This window comes from Sinohyriopsis cumingii, chromosome 1, assembly GCF_028554795.1.
Source record: "Sinohyriopsis cumingii isolate HCF-2022 chromosome 1, ASM2855479v2, whole genome shotgun sequence".
NCBI lineage: Eukaryota > Metazoa > Mollusca > Bivalvia > Unionida > Unionidae > Sinohyriopsis > Sinohyriopsis cumingii.
Genome location: NC_142961.1, coordinates 5,160,848 through 5,185,111, shown reverse-complemented (window position 1 = coordinate 5,185,111; position 24,264 = coordinate 5,160,848). Strand labels below are relative to the sequence as shown.

The window sequence follows — 24,264 nt, the reverse complement described above, 5'->3', positions numbered from 1 at the left end:
AGTCACCAGTGAAGATGTAAAGAAAAATAACTGTTTTAGCAAACTTGCCGGCACAATATATGTTCATTCTGATAATAAAGGCAAGTGCTAAAGTGTATATTGAGTAAAATGTATGACAGATAATTCATGTGAAGCGACATGGATTCCGAACCATACTTGAACTAATACGCATTTGAAAATGCTTGCTTTGATTGATTTCGAGATGAGAATGCTGTTCGATTATAATCGGCTTTCCGTCTGCTTTGAGCAAATAAAATACAAATGGAAAACGTAACAAGATGTCATACATTTTGCTCAATATACACAAGATGCAAAATTCAGGGCCATTTGTTTCGTGAGCGTGCCATGAAAAGGATCAACAACATTCCGCGTCATGAATAACTCATCACTAGATGCTGATACATGAATAGAGCCAAATTTATGCACCACATCCACCTATTATTGATATAAGAAAACACAATTTTTAACAGAAAAATAAATCAATGAAGACTTACGTTCAAGTTCTCACAGACAGAGCTAAATATAATAAATAAGCATTAATCTTTGACTTGACTTGTCTAACAGACGAATTCCATGAACTTGATGTCTCTTGCTTTTCTCTTTAAGTAGGGGAGTGTAGTCATTTATCGGAAAGGTCTAGAAGACAATTGTTATATCGTAAATGAGTTAAGGTACGTTTGTAATGGAATACACTACTGCTGACATAAACTTTCAATCTCAAGACCGATGATGTATCATATATTAACTAAGAATTGTTAATAAGAAGCAGTATATTCAAGTTTTTAAATCTTGAAAAAGCTTTACCAACATAAGTTTTTGATTTTACGTCTGCAATTTATCTAACGGCTAAGCCTTGTTTATGACACGGTATTCACCTCGCAAAATACTATGTTGGCGCTATGATGGCTTTGTATGCAATAACTATATTCCGACATCTTTATGTGTGATCATTCATTTTTGTGGGCAAAAAATAATATTCTTAGATACCTGATATTTGTCAGAGGCCTTGTGTCGGTTGGAACGTTATCATTTTTTTTCTTCTCCCCCTTGTTGTTCAGGTCCATCGAGCGGTTCTCATCTTTTAAGGACGAAGTTCTCACGCTCTTGTACCGAGTTTGTGTGCCCTTGTCACTGCAATCACACAGAAATTACGTCTGAGTAAATAGCTAGACAGTTAGACATGTACAGATGGTTAGTGTTTCGCCATAAATGAGTTCTATCCTTTAAAGATAACATAGATTTTATAAAATAATTGGGTAGCCGAAACCTAGATGCTTGTCTATATCGTACCTCATTCGAAGGTGATTAGACACATTGTAGACATACATACAAATTTTCTTCGTCACAAATAAGTTTTCAGATTTAAATATTATGTCGATACCTAATTTTGCATAATTCCCTTTTATTTTTAGTGTAGATGTAGCATCTGGCATGGCATGCACTTACTTAACTGACATCTAATAATACAAACAAAAGCGTCAGAATAAGTAATCATCGTATTTCAGTCATTCTTTAAAACAAGCAATAACCCATTACTCCTTTCCAGTGAACATGTTTTGCATTTTCAAATCTTAAGGAATCTTTTAATCCAAGTTGTTCACCGATCCAAGTAAAAGAACTAATGGTGGTAACGGTAAGATCGAAAAGAAGCATGTAAATATTGTTATGCCAGATTTTTGGCTTTAGGAATGAGTCAAGTTGTTAGCAGAACCCAAAAGCTAACTTTATGTGGCAGTTTCTACTGTAAACTGCATTTGCTATAAGAAAAACATATTCGTTTCGGTTTATGTGGAGCAACTTTGATTATTTTGTATTCCCAGCATTTGCTTATTTGAAAACATACAATAGTCAATGATATTTAATTTCACATTAGGAGAATAATTTGCCGCTGGGAAATGTTGATGCATCAGCCGTTCATAAATGGTATCACCAAAAGGAAACTTTTGTAAGCATGCATTCAAACCTAGGTGCAAAAGAGTTGATTAAAAAATAGGGGTAAACATTTATTAGATTCTGTCAACTCTGAGGATGAAGAATTCAACAGTGAAGAGTAAGCGTTTGAAAATTATACTGACGAAGGATGGGAAAGAATTGTACATAATGGGTGCGGTACGTAAGTAAGTGACGGTGAAAAGTCCCGCCAATGGGAAAGGAGAAGATTTCGGTACCAGTTTGAAGGGAAAAAATTGCAGACGAACGATTCTATTTGTGTTCGACGTGCGAAGATATGCTTTAAAACATCTAATGAAACACACGATTGCAAATGCATTTTTTTCCAGATGCCACGGAAACAAGGGCGAAAAACATGCAAACTTACTCCATTTTCCCAATGTGAAATGTGCTGTGATGTACATATCAAATTATGCAGATGGGTTTGACATGCCTCTGCCCCCTGCACCAAGGGAACAAGGCAAAGTACCTGCCATTTGATAAGTTAGAGGCGTCTATACTTATGCAGATGCATAAAACGTGAACACGAAAGGGATGTCTATAGTGTTTGATTGAAATGTGCCAGCTAAAGGAAAAAAGAAGCGAGAAGTTTGTCTCTCACACCTTTGATTTTTCACCAGATATCACCATTCCCCATCATTCTTAGCGGATGGGTCCGATGTATTCTTACGCTCTGCGAAAGGTGCGTATTTTAGGATTTCTCATTAACGCGGAACCAAGGCAATTAAATATTCTGATGGTTGAGCAGGATAAAATAAGACCTGATGGTATTATGACATGTGGCACCACCGCCATCATCTCAATGGTTCACCAGGCTTTACAGGATGATGATTCCGGCGCAAAATGCTGTACTATACTGGCAGACAAATTTCATGGTATGCGTGTTAAAATAGATGTGTGTTACTGTGAAGGCCAGTCACATAAAATGTTTATGTAAAGATTACAAATTGGATGTTTCTGAAGATGCTGATAACGATGATAATAAAAAAGTTGGAGGTACTTTTTGTGAATAAAACGTTTATTTTCATTTTATTTTTTGTATAATCTAAAAATCCTTTCTAATATAACTCAAGTACCAGACGAATAATTGTAATTGCTTTAGGTGGTAAATGTAGACAATATTTCAGTTGGTCAGAATGAACCCATATGATCAAGCCAAGATGCATCTATTTCTGTATAAACGGTACTGAACACTACTTTACACCAATTTCTATAAAAAGTCGCGTGCACAGTTATTAATGTAAACACTGACATGAAAGGCGTACACACTGCCTATCATTAAAAATAATATAAAAATGGTTGGTTTATATTTTATTTTGAAAATATAATAACATTTAATAAACCAATTTTGACAGAATCAAATAAAAATGTTTATACTTTGCTGAATTTTTATTCTTTGACTAAAATTGAAGAAAACATGGAAACTCAATATCTACCAAGAAGAACATTGGGGCTACAATGATGTCAAAGCGGCTCATTACAATTGAATTTAAAACTATAGGTAAATAGGAATAGGGATTGGTAGGAGATGGTTGACAGACTAACATTATAACAAATGGACCCATAGTGCTACAATTTAAGACGCCGACCCTGATAGTTATGATGTAGAGGTGGAGGTTGGTGGGAGATAGATCCCGTAAATTCCCCTCATCGTAGCTGTCAGGGTCGATGTCTTGGCACTGTTTCACTTTTGAACCCCCATAAACATAACCATTTACCGATAAACTTAATTTCATTTGTGAGTTGCCCTGTAGGTAGCCTAACCCGTTCATTAACACGCAAATAGATTTAAAGAACTGAAAAAGGTTACTCACGAATCTGGACAATAACGAATTGGCCAAGTCACAATGAATTCATGAAAACATCAATATTCAAATGTCATTTTGTATGTCCAACAAAACAAAAGATCCTTTTCTTTCAATAATGAACTTGTACTCAGAATTTGTATGACAATTTAGGTAAAATATTAAGATCTTACTGTGGAATGTTCAAAACCTTGGATCGGATATCATTAGTGGAATAACTTGTTTGATGCTAGCGTATTTGTTACTTTATTAGAGAATCCCCGTTCAATAAAACGTTACGTATAAGAAGCACTTTACCAGATTTTATATGCGTAAATGAGGGTATCAATCTGATAGGAAATATCTTTAAAAATGGCAAACTAAAAATAAACGAATTAATAAAATTATACAGAATTGCAATTATAAGAGTTTAATGTAGTTTTTCTGAGTTTATCGTAGCATAAACAGTCAGCTGCCGACTCAAATAGGTTACATAACGCCCTTCGGGTGTTAATTGCTGTACCAGTCGGCAGCTGACAGTTCATACCAAGATAAAAACTAAGAAAAAATAAAACAAGGGCCGTGAAGAGCTACGTCTGTAATGAGGAAGAGTGCTCAACAAATGCATCTCTTTACCATGTGTTATGATTCTAAAATAATTTGTGCATACTCTGCAACGTTCTCTGTGATAATGACCTAAATGCAAGCATTTAAGATAGACCAGAAAAATATGAATGTACATCCCACAGACAGTACATTTCGTATGAGTGTGGTACTTAGATGGATGTATAAATTCAATTGGTTCTAAGAATACAGTAAAACGTCAAAATACAGATTGTGTAACTAATCTTTGTGATGAGTTAATTGTGGGTAACAGTGACCTTTTTGTGAAAAGTATGCTTTTCATCACGATTATATTCCTTCTCCAAGTCGTATGATTCCAGGTATAACTCTTTGTCAGTAGGATGCAACAAACCTGCAGTCATGGGCTGTATGTAAACAATGAATTTAAGCCAATAACAAAATCCAGCCCATATTAACTTTTTGCTGCATAAGTATCGCACAAGAAGAGGAGCATATGCATATCATATTTGGTCATTATATGACAAACAATAGTTGAAATATAAGTTGAAATTGATACCAAGTCATTGAAGGATGAAATATGTTTCCCAGTGACCTACTCTGTGATGATGTTTTAGTACTTTCCAAGCTGCATTCTTTCATCAACCTAAATGTTTCCAAAGTATAAGCATACATTTACAGGGTGTAAATTGCCTACGTGGTCAGCTAAACGCAAAAACTTAAACTAAACCGTGTAATTGTGATATGCAAGTCGCAATGTACATAGTTTATTGCTGGCGTGTGTTACTAATAGAGATGCAAGGAGATATATAATTTAATGATTCTTGCTTGAAAAAGAAACATTTAAAATAAAAATTTAACAAAACTGGATGAAGCGTGAAATACGCGTCACACTACTATACTAGAGTGATATTGTAGTACTCTTCTATATACATAGTTTTAGCAGGTTTTTCCGTTCCAGGAGTTTGCTATATATATAAAGTATGCAAAACAACTGAGCACAACACACATTACAAAAAACTGTACAAGTAAAGTACAGAATTAACCCCCCTTATCACACTCTTCATGGGTTACATGCTATACAACACACTCGACATTGCAGCCTAGGACCTAGATATGTGCTGTTTCAACTGCCTATGTCGACACCAGTGGTAGTTTTGTTAGTTTCTTCTACTTCGTACAGCTTAGCTTAAAATACAGATCAGATTCCATTCGTTTGCAAAACACACTAACTAGTCTTAATACAAGAGTAAACCAAATGTTATAAAGGCGGCACCTGAAACAGGTCAGTAAATATAAATGTTATATACAACTTGAAAACATAGGAAGAATGTTCTACAAGTATTAATAATAGAGAATAGACTAGGACACAACTGGACACAAACATTTGCCATGATACAAACACACACCAGGTTTTCTGAAGAACCTAAAACATTTCAGGAACTATATACCGGAGGAAATTGTATCTGAGAGATAAAATTCGTAACAATACTTGAAATGTACTAATCTCACTAACCAGCTTCTGAAGTGGAGAAGAAACAATTATAATCAGAGATATGTATACGGAGTTTCATGCACATATCTCACAACAGTTCACAACCCATTAATTGGAGAAACACCTGATGGCTGAATGGATACAAATTGCAGTAAAATTGAAAATACCTGATGCAAGTCACATTTTCGATTTTTAAAGGACATACTGCCTCCTAAAGATAAAAATGCATGCCAAGTTTCAGAAAGATATCTTAATGAGGTCATGAGTTATTAAGTATACATAAGTTCAATGAGGTCAGGAGTTATTAAGTATACATAAGTTTAATGAGGTCAGGAGTTATTAAGCATACATAAGTTCAATGAGGTCAGGAGTTATTAAGTATACATAAGTTTAATGAGGTCATGAGTTATTAAGCATAAGTTTAATGAGGTCAGGAGTTATTAAGCATACATAAGTTTAATGAGGTCAGGTGTTTTTGAAGTATACACAAGTTTAATGAGGTCATGAGTTATTAAGTATACATAAGTTTAATGAGGTCATGAGTTATTAAGTATACATAAGTTTAATGAGGTCATGAGTTATTAAGTATACATAAGTTTAATGAGGTCAGGAGTTATAAAGTATACATAAGTTTAATGAGGTCAGGATTTATTAAGTATACATAAGTTTCAGGGACGGATGGACAAGTTGGCCCTAGTGTATTCCTCAACATCTTCATTGTTTGGATTACGAAACACACACAAAAACCCAATGAATTCACATACGTACTCATGCTGATTGTCTGGATGCTTCATTGCAAATAAAGTCTTTGAAAATACCTGTATAAACAAAATAGTATATATTGTTAACAAATAAAAATAATAAAAGCCGTTGAATAATATTTTATCTGCTATTACGCTGACTTAAAACATCAATAATTCTGTCGTTGAAAGCGTAGGTATATATCTGACAATGATTACAGACAATGATATTATATAACTTAAAAGCATGAAGAATGAAATATAATAAATTTTAGCAAAAAAGAACAAAAAAATGTAATGTGTTCATAGATATCTAATATTGTACACAAATGAGGAAGCTTCTTTTCTGTTCAGTACTAATCAATTCTAAGAAGAAAAACTTTGGTCTACTTGGACATGGAAGGAAGAGTAGATTACATTATACACGTATTACAGTTTACATTTACATCTAATGAAGAGAGGCAATACTAACTAGTAGTGATAGCGGGTCTAATAAGACCGCATATGCAACGTTTAGGCTATGTAAACCTTCAGACATGACTTCAACATTGGGTCATTTTACCTTGAAACATTCAAGAATATTACTTGATAACTGCTGGGTTTAAAATGAGAAAGCATGAGCCTATTGCTATATTTACCACTCCATTTTCAGGTGGATCCCCATTTCCAAATGTGCTGGTCACGATCAGTAAAAGCGCTTCGTGTTGAAGAGCATTGGAGTCATACTCATCCATCGATAGTACCTGCAGAAAAATCCAGATTACATAAGACGCCAGTTTGTATAAAGGTATGGCTTCAATATATGACATAATCATCATAAATTTCACTTATTTCTTTAGTTAATACAGTGGGAATCAACGCGATGTAACTCCCCTAAGCATTATTCGTTCTCTATATGGGACTTTGTTTTGTTTTCATTTTCAAGTTTGATAATAAACGCGAATGTCTAAATCAAATAACCAGTCCAGCTGTCTGTATGTCGTCTTTAAAAAAAGCAAGAGTAATGGGTGAGGTTAATTCTATGCGATCTTTCACATATTTCTCTGGCTTATTTTGTCTTAGCTACATGTATCAGTGTACCGTATGCTTCAGCAACACATGCCAAGACTTATTAGTATTTATGTTCATCACAAAGGTTTACATAAGGAGAGATTATGTAATCCGAATTTCTTATACTAACACTAAAAATAATCTGATGCATTAAATGTTGATTTGTTGATCAACAGGTTGATTTAAATTTCAACATCAGTTTAAAGTTTGCACCGGGACATATCACCATTAAGAACACGTATTTAACGGGTCTAAGTAAAAGGCTGAGTTTGATAAGGTTTAGTATGTAGGTATGTTGCAGGTATTTGATAAGGACACATGCATACTAGTCAGTCGCAAAAGACAGCAATGGGACAAATTGCTGTCCTATCTGTTAAAGTTGTTTATATAGCAAATTCGTTTGGCAATCATTTGCTTCCTTCAAGCAGGTAATAACAATTTAACATTATTTTCTGCTTTTTTCCCCGTTTATCGAAAAGATGGATTGCACCTATAAGGACAGAAAAGTGCTCACGGCTGGTCTTAAAGATGTGTTTATAAAATAAAAATGAGTGACATTATAAGCCACGAGCAGCTTTTAGAAAATGAAAAAGTGTTATTTATTCAAAGATTGTCATTAATTTTATAACTGATAGAAACGATCTCGGTCTTTCTTTCCATAATAAATGGTCAGCATTTGAGTCACTCACTGGGGTAGCTATGTGACGTAGATCTGCGTTGTTACAGCATTTTTGTGATATGCGGTTACATATAATACTAAGGAAATATTGACACCTTTGCGTGGAAAGCATGCATGAAGATCTGGCAGAGGGTCCTTGCAAATTCTTCAGATTTTCCGGTCTCCGTTGCATATAGAATGGTGCATTTTACTCTTCTATCTAAAGCCCTTCTCATTAGCTTGACGGAGAATTTCACTGCCCTTTGAATGAATTAAATAAAGTTTACAATATAGTGCTCTGTATAGTATCATGTCATATCTATATAGTTTAATTGCAATTAAATTTGCGACATATATTGTTTACAGTTTATGGATAAGAACTATATTAAAAAATGATCGATTTCAGTATAATTTTTCTTTTTATTTTCTTGACACAAAAGGGTACATTTAAAATGTACCTAAAATATTAAAAGAATACTTTATGCAAGCGTTTCCGCAATCACTTACGTGGCTAATTGTCGGAATCCTATCTTACGTTTAGGCTTGTCAGCAGTATCGGTTATATCCTTTTCCCTCTTCCAGACATGTGTTTTCCACGGAATTTCCTGCAAAGAATGTATTCGTGGTATTATAGACTGGTTTCAATATCTAAACAAGCTTTGAGTTTCACAGAACAATCCACACTTTGAAGTTAGCTAGAAAAGCATAAGTGAATTCAAACTTAGAAAAGGACAAAATATTTAAGTGTTATTGTTGCGTATGAATTTAAATGATCCGTCTTTTTTTCTTCGTAGTATGCCAGCTTTGACAGCATTTTAAAGAGTAAACTTGGCTACTAAGATCATTTAATCTATGATGATCTCAAATTGCACATTGATATTCAGATAAAATTAGACAATATAAAAAAGATGACAAAGTGCAATAAAAACTAATGTTTCCTTTTACGTGCCGCTTGAATTCTGGAATGATCCCGTCCATGAGCTTAGTGAAATCATGCTTTGTTTTCCCTTTTTTTATAAAAAAAAATCCCATGTCAGTCAAAACCTGAATATCGGTATTTCACGTGATTTGTTTTAGGTCCTTTTTGGTGGTGTTAGCCATGGCAAAGGCTTGTTTTTAATTGTTTGCATGTTATATTTATTCTGCAGTAAATAATGCGACTCAAGTTAATATTTAGTAGTATTTCAGTGGGCAGTGTTAGTTCATAAAAGAGAGGGGGAGAGATGAATAATGCCATTTTTCACATTATGTGTGACAATCAGAAGGGCTTCAGTGATAAGAATAATAAAGATAGACTTTGTAAGGACGTCACGATTTTATTCAAAACTCTTGTGGCTATAATTTATCGAAGATTTCACGTCATTTGGTAAAACCTTTCAAGACAAAATTCTTACTGAAACAGGATGATTGGCAAAAATGACAACGTTTCTTTTATAAAGCAGGGATGGAGAATATATTTTACTCTTGCAATTATTTGTTTGTTTGAATAATCATTTTGTACGCAAGATTTTGGAAGTCTAGCACAGCCATAAAGATGGATTAGACACAAATGTTAACGCCCTCTCTCTGTTTCACACTTATCTGTGCTGTTTTGCACTGCAATTCCATCTGCCTAAGGAATTATTATACAAGGAAGCTTATGTTTATATAAGACATATAACGTCCACTTTTTATTTAGTGTTGACAAGGAAAGCACCGTCTTGGCGCTGTCGATTTGTAATCAAATCATTGGACCGAATGGGATCTGATAAAGTGCGAATCAGGCCTCGAAACCATAAACAATCTGAGTCTGAAGCTGCGTTATTATAAGCCAACCAAAAATGATGCTACAAAAGTAAAGCTTCTTGTGACTGGCATAACACAAATCACACTCTCCATCTTGAGATAAGAGTTTCATTGTGTCTATAAAATGCGAAAAAAATATTTTAACTAAATTTCATTTAATATAAAATGTATATAAAAACCAGTTAAATAATATCTAAAGCTCGTGATATAGATGTTTGCTCCCAAAACAAATTGTAATTTTTAAGTCTGATAAATACGAGTGTGAGATTATAGTTGTCTCGCAAACGCAGAAATTAAATGTGCAATTTAGAGGTTATTGTATGTGTTATATTACTATATATGACATACAATGTTTATTATCTGACGTTGTGACAATATAAGTCTTAAAGTAAAATAATGAAATACAGTCTTCATATATTTTCTCTAACCATTTATCTTTCAATGGACACTGTACCTGGTACTCATATGATGGCTTCAGCTTGTAAAGCAGCATTTCCTGGCGGAAGACTGGCACTAAGCTCCCACTCATTGGAGGAACTATCCAGACCCAATCGGCCGGACACCCACCGCGCAGGCGCTGCTCATTCTCTACATGCTTCATGAAAGACTCGGCGGCAGCGTGGTGATCCATAATCGTCACACCCATTTCCTGCAAAATATATATGTTTTCGTCTAGTAGTATTGTTAAATAGATTAGATTTTTGAAGTGACAAATAAACTCTTGCCCATTCCTTGCATTCAAGTAACAAATATTCCATACAAAATATCATTCCTTGCACGTCCAATCTGTTGGCAAATTAATTGCGAGGTCTCACAAATAAACATGTTCAGCCATTATTGAAAGAGAGAAAACAGAATTGCGTCATTTCATTACATTTGCTAGTAACTTATTATGCGTTGCTAATTGGTTCAAGTTGATTACCACATGATGAATGCCTTTGATGCTGACATGCGATGAAATGTGATCTTTGAAAAGGTACCGTGGTCCAGCATTGCATGCGATGCCTATAGCAATAAGAATCTAAGGGTATGATATGATAGGTTTTTTAGTGGAAGCTGCCAGCGAACACTATGAATTACGAATCTGTTATCATTAAGAACAAATCATCATACAGAATAACTATGTCAGAGTGAGCATAAAATAAGACATTAAAGTCACAAAAACTATATTATCACGGGAAAGTATTTCGACCTGATAACTATATAGCACAGCCACATTAATTTCCACCAAGGCCTGGTCCTTCCACAAGCTGGAGTTATTCCTCGTATCCAACTCCATCTTCTGCGCAACTATCTGCAATGAAACATGTTTGCTAGCTGAGTCACAAGTCAATTTTCGTAACGATATTAAGTGTGGACGATATGTGAGATGAAGCATCGTCCATATCAAACCTGCTGGTTGTCCTAATGAATCTTTTTGAACGCCGCAAATGGTTTACTGAAAAAATATATCTGATCACTATTGTGCTTTGCAAACTTGCATTATATGTTCACAGGAATATTCGTCACGGTTACTGATTCATTGCATGTAATTTATTACGTTATAAACAATTAGAATCAAAGTTCAGTCATCCTCAGATACCCAGATCAGAGAAAATTTCCCTCTCTGCATTAATCAATTGTGAATATATTGGCCACGAAATACTGTTTCAATGTACATATTTGTAAGAAAATGTAGACAAACAATTTTCCAATCAGATCGTTCATAGCAAAGTCAGCTCACTTTTATCAATGTGATAAAAAGATGCGGCTGTCCGTCATATACGCAATATGAACGAGCAAGAACTATTAAGATTGCCGCCAGTTGTATTAACTTGTGTACCAAATAATGTTATGCGCATGTCAAACACCAATATAGCGTTCAGTCATTCGAATCAGATGAATTATTCTTGGCCAAAACTCTTCAACTGTTCTATTCAAGCACGAACTCGTTGGAGAACTTTCGTTTGCATAACGTGTAATCTGAATGATTTCCCATAATTCTATTTTGTCTAGAACACTTTAACGTGTGACTGATTTATCCACCATTTATTTATGCGTTTGCCCGCTTTCTTCATCTGAATATTTCCAAATCGGAATCAGTTGGTGTTCCAGTTGTCACACAACGAATCTTTAAAGGAGTGAGTCTGAATGGCCAATATTTTTCTTGATCTCTTTATTGCACCAGAATACCCCCATGTGCGGAAAGTCAATGTGAGGCGAGGATTTGCTAATTGACTGTCAGATCAGATAAAATGGCTCAAATTGCTTCATGAGTAAAATCTTGGCAGGGGCATATTTAAATTTGATTGCTCGTATGGGTAATGTAACGAAACGATGTTCATCATTCAAGGGTGTCCAAAAGATGTTGAACAGTTCTAAGAAGGCCAAAAGTAGGACTAAGAATAATAATTCTACTTAAAGTATGAGGGATAAAATGAACAGAACATTTATATACGCACACACCTGTGCATATACCATAATACATACTGCTCCCCACTCAGTATATTTGTACTGGGTTAAGATTCAACTCACCTCAAGAATGTTGTAGCGATGTGGGTCACACAGGTCCCGGGCGCCTATTTCTGTACCCATGTACCAGCCATTGAAGGGGCTGGCTGTGAACTCTAGACCGCCGCAGTCAAACAACATATTAGCAACAGCCGGCAACGAGTACCACTTTAGGCCTAAGTCAGCAAACCATGAAAATCTTAGAGGGAAAAAAAAATTTCATTTCCCATGATTTCTATACAGTTAAGAACCTATTTGACATGATCTTCAGCAGCTACTAACGCGTACGATATTAATATAAATTGACTATGTTTTGTATAATCACGCCAAATTCGCTATATCGATGTTACCTTTGTTAGATGAATCTTATGAAGGAGTTATTTAAACTTGTATCTTTGAACTGCTGGACATTTTGTATAATTGTTCTCTCTCTCTCTCTCTGTCTCTCTCTCTGTCTCTCTCTCTCTCTCTCTCTCATGCGCTACACATTGTTTACAATGCTTCAACGACATACTCAAACCCTCGCAACAATGTCATATGTGTTTAAACATGTTTAAACAGTGCTTTAAATTCGTGAAAGATGTGAAAAGGCCTGCTATGACGCTACAGTTGCCTGGTATAGTGATCCGTTAGTCAGATAAAATAAGTAATTTTGCGTCATATAAATTATTGTTGGTGCTAAATGTGCACAGGCTTAATCCGAAATCAAATGGTTTGCATCACTAAGACAATATATAATAGAATTCAATTGTTGCCAATATTTTCGCCAGACAGAATCATTTGTCAGATAAAGGAATGCGGTAAGCTGTATTTAGTGAATATATACGTTAATCAAAAGAATTCTGTAAACACTGCATCTTCTGGCCTCGACCCTTAGGTCATTCTCATTCCGCATGCTCCTATAAATGTTTTGATGTCTGTATTGCTTAAAGTTAACACTTGGTTACACTGGGGTTATCTGTTTATATAAAACATTAATCTGTGTGATAACGATTCATTCATATCTAATACATTGGAAAGGCACTAATAATATGAGATTTACTTGGGATGCTTTAGGTTAACCTCCAAGACTAAATCTGGTGGAATTTCAAACAGCTCCGGATCATGTTCATTGGCCTGTAGAACCAGTGGGAGAATATCAAACCTTCCGTTCTTTCCTTTCCAACCCATTTTCTGACAGACCTATGGAAACAAAATTAGCGTAGTGAAGGACCTTGTTTTATCTTTAACAAAAATTCAGTAAATTGAAAGAACAAAATTCAAAAGTCATGAAAGCCAAAATTTAAAATTATCGGATCACATTCTAAACTGATACTTTCATTTATTAACATTTTTCCTAAGTTAAAACATAACAATATGAAAGCATTTTAGGAATACGCATATCTGCCATTACTGTTCTAGTCACAAGCGGAATTTAATCAACCATTATTGCTCGCATCTAAAAAGATTATTATCATACTAGAGTGATGATCTTTCATATAACAAAGTGAAGATACCTTAATAAGCTTATAAAATTCACACGTATATATGTGTGTGTGAGAGAGAGAGAGAGAGAGAGAGAGAGAGAGAGAAACAGAAGCCTTAACATCATCGGAGTTCACTAGAGACCGACCAAATTTCGTTTCAGTCGCAATTTTGTCCTTTTTTCTTTCTTAGATCTCATTATTTTCCCAGCAATCAAAAACCCATGAACTCCGAATACAGACACAAATTTCGATCCCAAAGTTCAATTTGACGCTTTAAAACCCCATAGAACCTAAACTATATTCAAAACTGGAAATACAGTTTAGCTCGTAAGTTCCTTACGCGGGCTTAAACAGATGAAGTAGTACATAGATCATTTCCCGATACTAGCTTTAACTGGCCAAACCTTTTCCATAGCCGCATCTGATACGATCATCGCATTGGACGTTGGGCAACTCTGATCACCTACTTGTTGTACACGAATAGATAATTTGCTATCACTTACTTTGAATAATTCCACAAATCTACACAAGATTTAATATGGACATATTTCTTGACAAATTTTCATTCACACTTTCATATTCTACAGGTTTTACACAAATTTGTATGACAGTCAAACTGCATGTGAATATGATTTGTCAGCAGACTATTTCGATTTATAGATGTCAAACCTTTATACTTCGTCAGGAACTAGTTATACTGTTAATACTTTAATGACGATCAATTAAAAGTTGCCCTACATTGATTGCGCAGGCGTTAAATATTGGTATCGAAAAACCCTGATTCGACTTCCGAAAAAAGACCTATGTAGAGTTGTCGTGGGGTAATCTGTGCGACGAACGCACAAGTTTAAAACAAAACTTGACGCGAGCGCTGACAGATTAGGGCCGACAATACGCAAATATGAAGACTGCAAAATACCAAATAGCCAACTTTTAGGGTAAAATACGTGTAGATATTCCACTAATGAATACTGTTTATTTGTTTAATAGCTAATCTGGATTGATGCTATTTGTTTGTAGACAAGAACAATAGGACGTTGTTTGCTTGTTTTGGTTGTTTTCTTTTTAAATTAGCTATCATGGTTTTATTAACCAAGATGGGGGTCCCGAGTGGCCGAGTGGTCTAAAGCGCTCACCGTTCCAGATCACTGCCATCTCACCTCTGTCTGCGTGAGTTCGAGTCCAAGGCTCGGCTAGCGTGGGTACGTGGGAAAGCCTGCCAGTAGCTTCTCGTGGGTCGGTGGTTCTTCCCTGGGTTTTCCAAGGTTCTTCCTCCACCAGTTATACTGGCCGCCATGTATAGCCTATCTTAATCTGAAAAATGGCGTTAAACCCTAGAACAACAACAACAATTAACCAAGATGTGACCTCGCTTTTCATGTTTAGACCACGGAGACAGAGAAAGCAGTATTCTCAAAGTCAGATTCACTCAATGACATACCCAATACGGACATTAACAAACTTCGTGTTCGCTAAGGATACACGTTATTTAGCTACGGCAGAAGCAAAGGAGTCATTGACACAAGCCGTGACTTCTTCAAGTCAGGCTGATCAAGTGAACAATGTTTCCTGTGACGCAGATTGTATTTCTTTGTGGACGAATTGTATTTAATTAGGTGAAATGATGTGGTTTTCAGATGGAATATATATTGTTTGGCTCATTCTTCATTAGATACATGTATTTAAAAAAGCAGCTTTCTTTGTTTGTCCAGTCTTACACATACACTGACGCACTCCTACGTCTCTCTCTCTCTCTTTCTCTCTCTCTCTCTCTCTCTCTCTCTCTCATCAAGTCGCATAAGCGTCTAGAAAAAGGGCTTTTTCACATCTGCAAAATCTCCGTAAACTAAACACATCTCATAACTGAAATTCTTTTGGAACCCCAGGGTATTGACAGGTTTCATTATATATATATATATATATATATATATATATATATATATATATATATATATATATATATATATATATATATATATATATATATATATATAATATAATCGATATTCATAAAATCTACCTCCAATTGTATTATAATTGTCCACTACTATATATATATATATAAATATATATATATATATATATATATATATATATATATATATATATATATATATATATATATATATATATATATATATATATAGTATAGAGAGAGAGAGAGAGAGAGATGATGATGCAAAATAAACAATGTGTGGAAAACCAAAACGCAAACAGACTTTAAAAATGTAAATAACATTAATTATAGGTCACAATGACCTTCTTTTGATATATGGAGGTGGTACTAATAGAGATTCATGTAAGGTAATCATCAGCTAAGCTCAAAACTGTAACCATAAATGCACAAATAATCAGCATGCATGTAAAACGTTAGCCTCTTGGTCCCTCTCTGTAGAGTAGGTGCTATGAGGGCTCAGTCTAAATTGCTTCATGTGAACTTTAAAAAAGGGAAGATCTATATACATTGGAACTGAACATATCTATACCGTTTGATATGACCTAATACCGACACCAAGTGTGATATAGTGCTTCGTCGATGATACTATCCTCATTAGTTAAATCTAAAGTAAGAATACCACTCAAGTACCAATTCAATTCTTTTGTTGTATTTGTTGTCCTCCAATCTAAAGTATTAATGCAAGTCATGTACGAATTCAATACATTTTCTCCTTTTGTCTTAAAATCTAAAGTATGAATACCAGTCAAGTACGAACTCAAACCTTGATTTCTCTTTCTGTCCTTAAATCTAAAGTATAATTATCAGTCGAGTTCTCAATTTTTTGCCTCTTTATAAATACATATATATCTTCAAGGCATATTGGAATCTTACTTAATATTATAGTTTAAGTTTTCTCTGATAGAATTTTTACCATAATTTGTCACATACCAATCAAAGCCTCTGGACACATTTACTTTCATCTTGTATTTTTAGGGAACGGACAATGATTATTTTTTTTGTGTAAAGTCATATTAAATTATTTCCAATACAATATGCACATAACAGCCTGATTAACATATCAGTTAGTGACTTTACCTCGGTGAACTCGGCATTGATGGGGTCTCCGATCACAGTTCCGTCCGGTTGTTTGTAGCCGGCATATGAGAACAGCTGTGAGTTCCATACACGAAAGTCGCGTCGCCCGCTTTTCCGAGGAGCGAAGATTGTTATAGCAGATCTGCCAATAGAGGAATTTATATACAATCAAATACTGCAGATAAAACGAGTTTTTACCAACATTATTTAACGACGCTGAGTCTGATTTATCATTAGGCTCTTCACCAAATTCTTTGTCTATCCTAGAATGAAATGCAGTTCAAATAGATAAGATAATTACGGTACCTGTCTCAACGATTAGTATTCAAATATTCGTCGCGACAATGTAAAATCGTGTCCTATCTTATGTTACATCGACAGGACAGAAACGTTTACAACTTACAATATGTTCTCTTGGAGACTACTTTAAACTGGATTTTTAAGAGGGAAAACCGTAATACGTAGAGAAAATATAGGCAATACTAAAAGACCATTCCAAACAACAGATCTGACAGACCAAATATTTTAGAATTTTCGTTTTTATCTTTCCTAGATATTATCTAAACAGATGATGAAGAGACCAGTGTAACCAAGTTTGGCATCGCTAATGACACTGAACTTAGACACAAAGACACAGTGATCACATTCAATAGTGCTCTCAAAACTCACTTATTTCGACTGCAAGAACAAACTTAAAGACCTAATAATGTTTCCTGCATTAAATATTCTCAGCATGTTTTTCTATGTTTTCTAATTTCATGGTGTTTGTGTTTGTAATCATGTCATTATATGTTTTTTATCTTACAGGTGTTGTCTAATGTTGTAAAGCGCTTAGAGCTTCTAAAGATTAGGCGCTATAAAAAGTCCTCTTTATTATTATTATTATTATTATTATTATTTGAAGATAAATTTTCCTGTGTTTGATATTAAGTGCTGGAATACATCTTGAGGTGTTGTCGCAGTTCTTTTTTTATTGCTGTTGTTCTTAAAGATAAACAATCCAAAAATCAGTCAGTTGCATAGTATCACTCATATAGTCTTGTAATGGCCTGATATAACATAGTATCTTGTGAAAATTAGTTTATTTTTATTGAACAAATTCTCAAGAAATCTTTCTGATTTTTCAAATATTTGTAAATGGTTCATAGCTAACACGGACCCCGAACCTGCATCCCTTTCCATAATATGTTCCCAAAGTAATGTACAATACAGACGGATGAGAGTTCTTTTTTGCGTCGTCGACCTACTCTACCCTCTAGAAACATAATCAGTATTGGATATTTGATCGACATTAATTCTGCACAGCTGAAACAGCAAGGTACATGTTTTCAATATATCATATCACATCTGCAAAGTGTAACATCCTTTGGGATGAATATTTTGCAGATAGCTTTCTCTCTACAAACAAAGCAAATAAGGGAGTGGTGAGAAGACGTGTCCACCCTAACATCAATGTACATTTGAACTAGAATGCATTTCTTAAGGCAAACAAACCTAAAGCAGAGCTCTTCGATTAACTCGCTGAGGAATCGATTACAATAATATGTGAATATAAAGATGTGATTTCTATTCAGGAGACAATGTTACTATGTACCACAGGGATACCTGTAGCATGTGTCCTTGTATACATAAAAAAACAGACGCAAGGAGTTTACGTAATGTAGCAGTCTCTGCAAAATATGGATATATAAGAGCGATATTTTGCACAGTGGACGCGAATGTTACTGTCATAGTTGAAGCCATCTTCCAGAAACTAACTCTCGATAAACTGCTGGTAGTATTTGTAATAGGCAAGTTGTTTATCTCTATAGTTAGTTAGATAAACGTATGTATGCGTCGATGACAAAGCTATTACATTCCCAGTTTTTCATACCTCTTTATTGTATGACCAGACAGCTGAGTCTGCCAGTAGAGACTGAGTAATGCCTGCTGGTCATTGCTGTGATGGGTTAAGCATTAATACAGTATATGAGATTGCCATCTACATCTAATTGGGACTGGAAGTCGTGAATCTCACACAGATGTAGAAACCATTCAGGTCAGGGCTTCCCGGGGTATTATAGGCATATAAACAGCTTACTAAATGTGCTTTTAGGCCCGAAAAAGAAGACAGGGAAAGTTACAAGAGTGCAAAAACTAATCTTATCTGCGTTGTATTATACAAAGAGGCTGGAAACTGAACACTACTGGTATATATGTAGCGTCAAGGTAATCTAAGAACAGGATTAATTGGAAATTGGAATGATGAGTATGTGTACTAATTTTCAGATTGTTGTTAGGTATTTATGATCCGTCTGTGGAGTAATGTTTGTAGTTTTCAGTGTTATAATGAAGCATGTGTCTATATACACAAATGAGGTAAGAATCCAGCATATCATGATACTCACTTTTTCGTTTTGTACATACAGCAAAGTGTGATAACAATGTGTCAGCTGAATACCTTACCTAAGCATGCAACATTGCATTGTGTACGGAAGTCACCCTTCCACATAACGTATAGATAAGTATTAAAAAGAAATTATTAGAGTACCTAATATTTCCATTGTTCGTTCCATACTTGATGTGGTTACATATAGCCTCAAACATGCCTCTCGCTGTGGTGATATGACGAGCATCGAATATCTGAAAAAAGCCGAGCATATATCTTGTTGTTAGGGGTTTGTAAAATCTATCTACAAAGGACACTCAAAGTATCACAGAGACATCTATCTGTAGAAGACACAACCAGGAACACAACATGTGTATAGAAGACACAACCAGGACCCCAACATGTTGCTCTTTGTTGCCAAGCATCCTTTATATGGAAATGAAATATGCAAGTAAAGTAGAAGTGGTTGATAAATAATGTCCTTTATAAACAGTGTATTTCATACGTAGGCTCCTTGCATTTGTTTGTTTACTCGTATTCATAAAATGTGCTTCGCTACGTACGTCAGTTAGGCACTAGCAGGGACGCTGTCCTTATTATGAGAGTGCAACAAAGGATGGAACAAATACAAATAATGAGAACTGCATATTTAGCTAACAATCTGCTTCAAAATTTACAGAAAATATTAAGAATGTAATAAAGTATTCTTTAGGTGTGGTACTATGCTCAAGTACTGGACATAGAACTTGTTTGATTAATTAGGTTATGAAAATTAAGCAACAGTCACCTGCTTTTCCAAAATGACTCCTATTGATTCAACTATATATCCGTGTAAAGTTGAATGGAACTGCGGATATCAAGATATTTCTTGTATGACGCAAATATATATAAATTAATACTGAGGGTCGCATCCACATGATAGCACTTTAATGATGAATAGTCTAGCTCTTTCGGGGTATTCTCGGTCCATTCACATATTAGGCCATCAGTAGAAAAGCAGATACACGTCCGTTATCGGAGGATGACAGACATGGTACATCAACCATCAATATTCGTGTTACTTTACCACTTGTTAAATTGTACCAAGACATAATATAATACTAATTCACCCCACTTACACTAATCACTAAAGAAACTTACCGATCTGAATTTGCATGACTTACTCTCTGTGACTTAAATAGTCTGTCACCATGACCGCTAATGCTGACTTCACTGTTGTTAATACTTTTAAAGTCCAAAGTTGAGTTTTTTACGGACTGTTTTTCAGTTAGAGATCAGTTTTCAATAGCGTACTTTTTAAACATATTTGAAGATGCGATTGACTTACTTATAACCAGTGTTTCCCTTTACGCACATTTGTGCGTCCCTTTACGCACATTTGTGCGTCAGGGACGCACGCTGGAGAAAATTGACGTACACATTTTGTTACCGTGCGTTTTTTTGACGCAAAGGATTTTCATAATATGATCAGGATTTATTTAATACCCAATGCATTGGACGATGGATGGCATCGTATATACTTCGCGTATAGGCATTGACTGGTTCCCCGCTTTGTTTGCTCCCTGCCTTGCGCTCCTCTATTCGTATAGCAAAGTGCAACGCAGGAAACATATAAAACAATGAACCAGATTAGCATAGGCAATGTTATGACGGAGTAGCTTCCCCTAATCTCGCGAGCTTCTCGCGATTTCCATCGAGCTCAGCAAGCTGTTCTAGATATTTAACATCAAGGCTCGTTGCACTAGAAAGTGATCTCCAGATTAAAACGTCATGCACTAAAAAGCATTAGCGAAGAAAGTGAAAGAAGCAGAACACAGAGTGTAACTGTGGATCTAACTTCAATGAAAAATTGAGAAAATAATTCCCTTGGCTGGAATATTCATTATGATTACCGGTGTGACTTCTGATCGCGTGATTGCAAAGACTGCAAAAGTGAATAATCCTTTCGTGACAGGATTTTAAAAATTTTAAAAAGAGGCCCTCGTTTGCCATAAGATATCTGGAGAACACATTATAACCTAAGACATTATTTCACAACAAAGAAATCAGTAAACTTGCAGAGACAAATGCGTTATTTGGATTACAAAGTCAGCGGGTCATTGCAGATTTTGCTGGTTTTTAACTTTTACTGCAATAAAAGAAAGATCTTAAAGTTCAAGTGTAACTTATTTGAAAGAAGATGAATCAGTATCCCCCTTGCTATTTGGATAAATGTGTTCTAGGACGAAGTACAATGAAACCTGTGATAGTACACATTTGATGAAAGGCAGTAAATTAACTCCCATTTGGTTAAAAATATTTGTTTGGCCTTTTGTATTGGCTTATATGTAATGTGTTGGGCTATAATATTGTTGAGGAGACTGTTAAAAGTACGACTTTAAAAGAAAAATGAACTAATAAAATTATTGTTTGAATGGACAATGCATTTGCTTGTTAACTGTGCATGTTGGTGTATTTGTATGTTTAGAGCAAGAGAGAGAGAGTATGTTGTGCAAGTTGCAATATCCTATTTCAAGCTGAAAAAGTACGAGTCGTCTGAAAATTTGTCAGTACATTTCTGACTCCCACATTTTTTATTTGACCCCCAGTTTTGACACCTAGGTTTTTTTTGTACCCTCAATTTTACACCCCTGGGGGATACACTGACTTATAACGCTTATATTCTTTGCTAGATCATCAAGAAGATTAACTGCGTGAACAGTTTATGCTCAGGTGATACAGTAGCGTATGCCAGACGTCAAGAGGTTCAATAACGTGTAAGATATTTTATTTTGTTTTACACTTCCATGTTAACCTCTTATAATCAAGCGGAGCTTTTATATGTTGTAGATAAAGAAAATCGTTTCTCTGATTATTGCCTATTTATATATTCAACATAGACATATATACAGTCGCAGTATAGTAGCATTTTTGCTTTGCCGTATGATGATACAATTTGTGTAGATTTATAAAAGTTTTACAGGTGATCAGGGGCTCAGATAGCATAGCATTAATAGTTGATATAAGAGTTAGATTATCCCGCCGCACTCAAGAAAAGTGATTTTGTCGAGAACATTTTCTCATCAAAGCGTGTCGTCCTTGGATAATGGTAGCTGATGACAAACACTGTGATTTGCATGCCTTCCTTTACGTCTATAAGGAGAAATTATGTTTATCAGCACGTTTGCGTATCAGACGGACTTTCTGTCAGTCATGAAGTTATTTTACATGTGGAGATAGGTAGAGTGATGGAATTTTGAGTACCTGAAGCTTGGACCACTGAATCCGGCCGATACACCTGGGTGCGTTTCTCCATGCAGTCTTTGCTCCAAAAGTTAGTTCATCTATTGTCAGTTCGTATGTGCCCGTATTTTCAATGGCTGTGTAGACATCCATCCAGCGTTTCTGGTGATCAGCTTTATTTTCTCTGTCAGAGATATATTCCCATTTACATCTTTTAAGCAAAGATATCCAAGCTAAGAACAAATGGCTGTACTAAAATCACGTTTCTGCAGGAAAATCTTAAGCAAGTAAATTCGATATAAATCATCTGACCTTGACCCGATGTCAACATATTGAATAAAGATGACTCAGAATAAATTGATTTACCTTTATAATGATCCATTCGTAATAGGAATAAAATTCCTTTACGAGTTCAGAAAATATAAGCATCTGATCTAAAAAAGATTGGACCAAAATCTTAACGCAAGTTTTCATTGACCACTAGAAAGACCCTAAGGACGGAAAAGCAGGCATGCGATTTACTGAGTGAGTTTCATTTTGTTGAAATTGATTTTATCCAAATATGAAGAAAATCCATTAAAGAGTTTAGGAAATACATTTATAAGAAAGCGCTTAACGCAAACAGCAGAGCACATTTTCTATGACTCTGACCTTGCCCGAAGGGTGATGGAACAAGAAAGCGTTCTATACAATGAATTGTCCTAGGTTCATAATGATTTATCTCATGGATGTAGAAAATTCATAAATGCGTTCAAAAATTAAAAGAAAAATTAAGCAGCTTTACCAAAACGCTGACTCAAGTTTTATATGAATGCGACCTTGACTCATTTGATGAAAGGAACGAGCGACAGCAGCAAAGATAAATACTGTCATGCCAGAAAGGATCATACTCTTAAGGAATTTACAATATGTATGCCAATAAAACCTTAACCTAAATCTTATCAAAATGTTAATGCTACTTCCGTAGAAGAAAGTAAATGCTATGTCTCGCTTCTCGCTAAATTGAGCTAAACTCCACGAAACATACATTTATGTAGTTGGAGATTCGAGTGTGCCGCAAACAAAGAAGAAGCAAACATGTACAAATGAAATTACGTTTCATCTGTTTTAATTTAATCAGTTAGCCACTTTTTCGTCTGGCTTCTAAAAAGTTAAAGTTTGATAGAGTTTATGTCTGACTTAGAGACAAAAATTCGACAAACGTATCTTTGAATATCTATTCTCGAATTGAACTGCGCTGGTAAAACAGTAAAGCGTTGGATCAAGTGATGGCCATATCCAGCCCGGGTATAATGCCTCCGTGTATCTTTCAGAGTGCATCTGCCTCCTATTTCAACGGCATAATATAGTGAGTAATGTGTTAAAAGTGCCTTAAAACCAGCCAATCAATCAACTCCTAGTCTCCAAGTTTTTTCTTAGTTATGCATCCTCCGCTCGCTCAGAATGAAGCGCTGCATTTGTTCAGCCGTGGCTGGTATTCGACGCATTATAAACATGCACACACAAGGCACATACCTTGTATAAAATAGGTTTTCATTTACATAATAAGAATCATCGGCCCAATGGGTCTATTTAATCTATAACAATACAATAATTTACTGAAAAAGGTGCACATACAGCACATGCAGACACGCATGCAT

At 35.2% G+C, this 24,264-nt stretch overlaps 1 protein-coding gene across 2 annotated transcripts in view; it reads right to left on the bottom strand.

Moving 5' to 3' along the window:
- Window positions 1-24,264, bottom strand: part of LOC149806345 (nitric oxide synthase 1-like) — a 52,224-nt gene that overhangs the window by 16,728 nt on the left and 11,232 nt on the right. For both annotated transcript variants that reach the window (XM_089951829.1, XM_089951838.1), the window contains exons 5-16: window positions 22,646-22,808; window positions 19,565-19,656; window positions 17,035-17,176; window positions 13,577-13,716; window positions 12,559-12,733; window positions 11,237-11,338; window positions 10,499-10,693; window positions 8,767-8,864; window positions 8,376-8,520; window positions 7,190-7,294; window positions 6,580-6,629; window positions 988-1,131 (exon numbers count right to left, since the gene is read on the bottom strand). In XM_089951829.1, coding sequence (XP_089807955.1) covers window positions 988-1,131; window positions 6,580-6,629; window positions 7,190-7,294; window positions 8,376-8,520; window positions 8,767-8,864; window positions 10,499-10,693; window positions 11,237-11,338; window positions 12,559-12,733; window positions 13,577-13,716; window positions 17,035-17,176; window positions 19,565-19,656; window positions 22,646-22,808 — 1,551 coding nt within the window. The remainder of the gene's footprint in view (window positions 1-987; window positions 1,132-6,579; window positions 6,630-7,189; window positions 7,295-8,375; window positions 8,521-8,766; window positions 8,865-10,498; window positions 10,694-11,236; window positions 11,339-12,558; window positions 12,734-13,576; window positions 13,717-17,034; window positions 17,177-19,564; window positions 19,657-22,645; window positions 22,809-24,264) is intronic.